The sequence below is a fragment of the Lagenorhynchus albirostris genome, chromosome 3, assembly GCF_949774975.1.
Source record: "Lagenorhynchus albirostris chromosome 3, mLagAlb1.1, whole genome shotgun sequence".
In the NCBI taxonomy this organism is placed as follows: Eukaryota; Metazoa; Chordata; class Mammalia; order Artiodactyla; family Delphinidae; genus Lagenorhynchus; species Lagenorhynchus albirostris.
The window spans coordinates 101,354,316-101,360,458 of NC_083097.1; the positions used below are offsets into that span (position 1 = coordinate 101,354,316).

The 6,143-nt window shown below is 42.8% G+C and overlaps 1 protein-coding gene across 1 annotated transcript in view; it reads left to right on the top strand.

Moving 5' to 3' along the window:
- PRDM6 (PR/SET domain 6) overlaps nt 1-3,528 on the top strand; it is a 100,684-nt gene extending 97,156 nt beyond the window's left edge. Inside the window, exon 8 of the mRNA XM_060146220.1 lies at nt 2,611-3,528. Coding sequence (XP_060002203.1) covers nt 2,611-2,725 — 115 coding nt within the window. The 3' untranslated portion in view covers nt 2,726-3,528. The remainder of the gene's footprint in view (nt 1-2,610) is intronic.
- Nucleotides 3,529-6,143: the final 2,615 nt, after the last annotated feature.

Genomic DNA, 6,143 nt, shown 5'->3' on the forward strand with positions numbered 1-6,143 from the left:
CACTGTTCCTGCAATGTTTCCTTAAAGGCTGTGGCGTCAGCACTGAGGGGAAGACCCTGTGTGCCGGAGCAGTTTTAGTCTCCTGGATCATTACCTGCATCTTTCTTTCTTTCTTATTCTGCTAAACCGCATGAAATCCAGGCCTGGAGGTGCCCATGACCAGTCACTTGGCTGGGATTGTAGTTCAGGGTTAATTCCGTGCCAACACAGCTGAAGTCCAACTCTGACCCGCCAGAACCTAAGCATTTGCATTGAGTCTGTCCTTCTGATGTGTTCCATTAAGCCATGAAAATAATTTGTGAAGGGATTTTTGTGCTGAAATTAAAGATGATGAACATAAAACTGAGGCTCTCCCCTTATTTAAAAATATTTTTACGTCAAGTTCTCTTTATATCCTTAATTATACAAATTACATTCTTATCATTACCAACACACGTAGGTATTATTTCTAGTAGCCCACTTTCCTCAAGAAGGGGAAATTCCTAGGAAAAGGATCTAAGTTAAGGTAATTTTCTACACATCTGCATGTGTTTTTACTCACACTTGGTGAGCAGATGGCCCTAGAGATGATTTTTCAGTGATGATCTCAGGAGAGCCCTATAGACTTAGTAAATTTCCTGACTATGACAACAGATGGTTCCATGAGTGTAAATATCTGTGAGGCAGTTAGGCAAACACAGGAGAAAAATGTTAACTCCCCTCTTACTGTCTCTGCCCAGTCTGGGTGTTTAATATTACATATAGACATACACATTTGCCTTATGTGAAGCACTACACCTCCCACTTCTGAATTCTTTATATTCTGATACACAAGATCAAAGGTGCAAAAACATGACCTAGGTAACTAGTCATAACTTACAATTTTTGAAACTATTCTCTCCTTGAAATTGATTCTAGAGCTTCAGAATTTTAAAAAAGGAATATAATAATTTGAAAGTTTGTCAAGCAGTGAAAGGTAGTATATTTTGACACACTAATTTAGTAACTAATCAGTTTTCTAATAAACAATCAGCAATTCACTAGCATGTCATCAGCACTTCAGGAGCTCTGGAGAAGGGATGAGCTGCCCATGGATGTTAATGAATACACCAAAAATCATTAGCTGATCAATACTTCTGAGTTATTTTCATTGAGCTGATAGGTCTGATACATTAAAGCTGACATTATACATTTGTCAAGATCACAGTGCAGTTTTTAACAGTGGAACAGGCTGCTAAAAATATCCCCCGAAAGACAATTGAAGAAACACAACTTCCTCATGGTGACACATTCAGCTGGTGCAGGAGCCCTGAAAAATCCAAGCGTGATAGTCAAGCTCCAGCCTCCCAACGATAAAACATATGCAAGACTCCCTAGTAGGGATAGATGTATTTTATTTTTATAGGTAATTATTTCCCTGGCAAGGCACTTTGTATAATTTACTCCAAAGGAAAAATACAGGGCTGCCTACCGGGTAGCAGGGCACGTGGCAAGTGATTGGGCGTGTGTGGATTTTCTTCTGATGGCTTTACCACAGCCCTACTAGTGCAGGGACCTAAGACCGAAGGTTGCATTATTTAAAAGAAGAACAACTGTCAGCAGCTCTCCTGAGTATCTTTTCCTTTTAAGGTTTCAGGAGAGGACATTAGGGGGAGCGCTGAGGGGGCTGCTGTGCCCCAATGGGTGCTTGGCCAGTGCTCCAGGCAGCCCAGACAAGTGGAATAGTGACAGGGAAGCCACTGTCCGTGCCCAGCTTGCTGCAGCAGTGTGCGTGTGTGTGTGTGTGTGTTGAAGGCTGTGTAGCCATCAAGCTAGTCGGTGTGTGTTGCAGGGAAGATGGCTTAGGCCCAGGGTCTCTAGGTTAGCTTTTTTTTTACGTTAAGGAGAGGAGGAGATATTCCTGAAGTGCGATGCCAGTGTTCTCCTTATCAGACACACCAGCCCTTAATTACGGCCCACGTGTACATTCTTCCTGCTGTGCCTTGTAGAGGTGAATTTGAAGCACACAAACATTGGCTGATTTCGGGTTTTTCTGAGTCCCCTATCCCAATGCAAACATTTTTTAACCCTAACTTCGGTGGAGCTGTGATACTCTAGCTTTTGCCCCAAAGCGGTCACCCACACCCACCCGCCACAGTCACTGAAAACTAATGCACTGCTTCTTCCAGTTTCCGAATTCAAAGATGATGGCTCTCTGGCTGCTGTGCTGAGGGGAGTAGAAGTCCCGATTTTAAATTAGCAGCAGGTGAAATTCTATTTGTCATCAATTTCTCTTTGGGGTTAGGGAGCAGAAAACTGCAGACAAGCTGCTGCTTTGATGGCTCACTCCTAAAAATCTCTTTTTGTTCTTTATCTATTTGAACTGACAGTGATCAGAGCTGCAGCAGGACAGGGCTCTCTGGAGAAATCACCTTCCCTCTGCCTATTGACAGACCCCTCTGTTCTGCATCAGCCGGGCTTTGTCCCATCACAGGCATCCAGGCCTTGGAAGGAGCCACCAATTAAACCTCTTGAGCCGGTAAAATCTGAAGCCACTTTGGAGTGTCTGTTCTGATTAGGCAGGATGAGAGGAAGTCCATCAACCTGCAGGCCCTGCTCCCTGGTCTCAATTTTCTCTCTTGCCTCCACCAGGTGCGAGAGGTGTGAGAGGAGCTTCACGCAGGCCACCCAGCTGAGCCGACACCAGCGGATGCCCAATGAGTGCAAGCCAATAACCGAGAGCCCAGAATCAATCGAAGTGGATTAACTGATTGACTGGTTGGAATTAAACTTCAAGGAAAGTCATGATTAAATGTCACGGACACTTAAGCAAAACCAAAGATTTCCTCTGAGCAACTTTCAATCAGTCCCGGAAAACCAAAAGCAGTAATAAAATAAGTAAGATGTTAAGAGATATTGATCCTGGCGTGGAAGTCAGACCAGGAGAGAGATTATTTATTTATGACTAGGGATGAGACTCATTTCAGTGGACGACTAACCTGGGATGGCTCACGTTTCCAGTCCCACCGTGTATTTGCTTTGTTTCTAAAAAGCTTTTTTAAACTGTTATTTAATACCAAAGGGAGGAATCGGATGGGTTCTTCTGCCCACAGTTGTGACTAAGAATGCACAGGGACTTGTTTCTCGTTGCACCTTTTTTAGTAGCATGATTCAAGGGGACCCATTGTACAGCCCTCTTCCTGCTGTTTCAGTTTGGCCTGGCCTGCCTCAGGCTGCCCAGCAGGGACCACAGATTCGGGAGCCAGAGCCTTCGCTGAGTCCAGGCCATCTTCAGCCCCACGGGTGCTCCATTTCTGTGTTTTCCACACTTATTATTTCTCGTGCACTTTTCTCACGGCTCCTTCCATCCAGCAGCCCGGTCTTGATGCAGAAGAACCTGGAAGTGGAAGAAGATGGTTTAAAATTCAAAACAAGGGGAAAAAGAAATGGGGACTTAACAGTGTCCTGTCAAGATTTCAAAAACATTTAAAATGTACGGAGCTTCATAATACAGTATATTGTTCTGAAGCGGCTAGTGAGAAAATTTTGTTTTCAATAACATTTTAGCTTAAAAAAAAACACGAAAATAAAGTTCTTCAGTATGAGGCTGAATATAAGGTATTAGGCTTCCAGTAATTTTTTGTTGTGTCTATGAAAGTATTGAATATGTGAGCAAAAACAGTGCCAAGCCCCACTGTCAAGACCATTCTAGGCACTTTCATCTTCCTTCCTCGTACCTCCAGGGGAAGCCTGGGAGGCCCTCCTGAGTGTGGGGCATTTCTGCAAAAAATAGGTGAAAATAGCCCAGACAAGGAAACCTTGAGAGGAGGAGCCACGGAGAGGGTTGTGGTTAGAAAAGATCGCCCTGAACAGCTAATTTTTTCAAGAGGAGTTCCCTTCTCATCCCCTCCGGCCCTTGATAATCTTCTTTCAACACTGATCCACTGAAAGAGAAAGGAGTATGTACACAGTTTCACTGATCTTTGATTGAGTGCCAGGAAAATGGGTGTCACTTCAGCTACCCTTTGGGCAATTTAGCAATGGTGCTCAAATTGTGTCGCATTCCACACAATAATCCCACATCAGGAAGAACTGACGGCTCTTGCATATTAGCCATTAACTCCCAGCAGCATCACGAAGACCGAGTCTACCTTGATGGCCGGTGTAAATCTGAACAGTTTAGAGTACTTACCAGCAGCCATCTCTTGTTTGTAGATCTCTTGGTCACCTGATAGCAGGACACAGCCCGTTAAGGAACTCCTTGTCTTTTTAGCCTTGCCATTGTCTTCTCTTAGCAAAAATGTGAGACACATAACAGAACTGGCCACTGAAAGGCAAGGATAGCTGTGGTTTGGTTTAATCTACCATCATGTATTTTGTCCTCAGAAATCTTCCTCTTCTTTCCATTTCACTCCCTCATCCCTTAGCACCCATCTGCCACATTTAAAATGGAGTGAAACGGGGCCTCACTAATTGTGTTTGTAACTTATTGATATATGTCTCAAAATAATGTCTCACCGAGGAATTTGGCTAATTCTGACCTCCGTTGCCCAATCTGAAGTCGTTCTGATTTTCCCCCATTTCTTGCTGTCTCCTTGTCATGGAAGTAGTAAGCAATCTGTGCTGCTGTGTAACTGTTTCTGATGGAAAATATTTTCTTTGGTAGATTGGAATGTGTTGTGCTTTTATAGTTTCTTGCCCTAAGTGATAGAGACGTTTGACAAAAGTGTGAGCCATTGGGAAGGGTGGAGAGAATATGTAGCCATATTAACCCAAAATCTGCAAGAAAGTGACAGACCGGCTATACAGATGAGCAAACTGCTCCATTTATTCAAGTTGAAACATTTGGTTGTACTTTTTCAAAATGATAAGGGACTCATCTGTATGTTTCTAATACTGTTTTCAGTGAGAAAACCCAGTTCTGCCTTTTGCCTCATTTCACAGTTTTACACAGTGCATCCCACCCTGTGCTCATGAGCTCCCACGCGAGTATGAGAAGCCTTCACTCCAACCTTGACACCCCGCCTGGGCAGAGTCTCCATAACAATGGTCTCTACCACTCTAGTGGCTTTGCCAGCTGATCCCAAAGTCCCACTTAATATGGCGGTAACCTGTATACTGAAAGGTTCTTCTAGCCTTCTGCTCATTTAAGTCTCTTTTTCTCCTTTATTAGTAAGGGCAACTTTTAGCATGTCTTTTCTACCAAATTTGGTCTGAAAATATTTGCTACTGAACAAATAGAAAATTGGGGACATTCAAAATTTTCACATTGCTGAGCCATTGCTGACTTCTAGCAGACTGGCCTTGGCCATCAGTCTACGGGTAAGATAGGCCTATACCTGCCAATTGACTTGGAGCCCTGAAGCGGGTACCGCCATCGCTTGGGTCCCAAATGCTCTTAATTGAAGCTGGGGGTGGGGGGCAGTTCTCCTTAAAACCTCCCAACAATTGCTTTAGCCTTTTCTATTTAAAATTGACAGGTATTTCCTAGGGACACTGCAAATGGGTGGTAAACACTGCAGTCATCAAGATCTGTCAGATTTCTTTATTAGCAACTTCCTAATTAATCATGGTGTAAAAAGAAAAAAAGAAAAACTCTGAGTCACTGAGGAGAGGGGAGGATATCTAAGATGAGAAAGGGAGCCTGTAAGAGCTGAATCCGTGTTTGGCTTTCGGAGCAATCGTTTTTTGCCCCTTTCTATCAATAGGGACTGAATTTTTTTTTTTTTTTCCCCACAATAAGACATGCATCCTAACACATGCCAGTTTGTCTAGCTAAGAGCCTAAGCTAATGGGGGTGATTCCAGGTGGGTGTGCAGACATCACATCTCTAGAAAAATCTCAGTAACTTTAGGTAAAGCTGAATATTTTTCCCAGGAAATGTGCGTAAATTATTTTAAGATAAGCTTTGCGTTTTGGTTGTCTTTGTCTTTAAAAATGACTTTTTTTTGGAAGAGATATGCTTTTATAGAGTTGTGTGGATAGTTAAAACTATAAAACTCAATCTTGTGTAATTTATATAATTTGATTCAATTAGTAAATATTTATTGAACGTCCATTCAAGTATAGCCTTATGGGGGAAAACTGTGTATAATAGAGAAGGTTTATGGTACACTAGTGTCCTCACAGGGCTTACAATTTATTGGATCGTACTTTGGGAAAAGTTCATTCTAGTCGAGATAAAC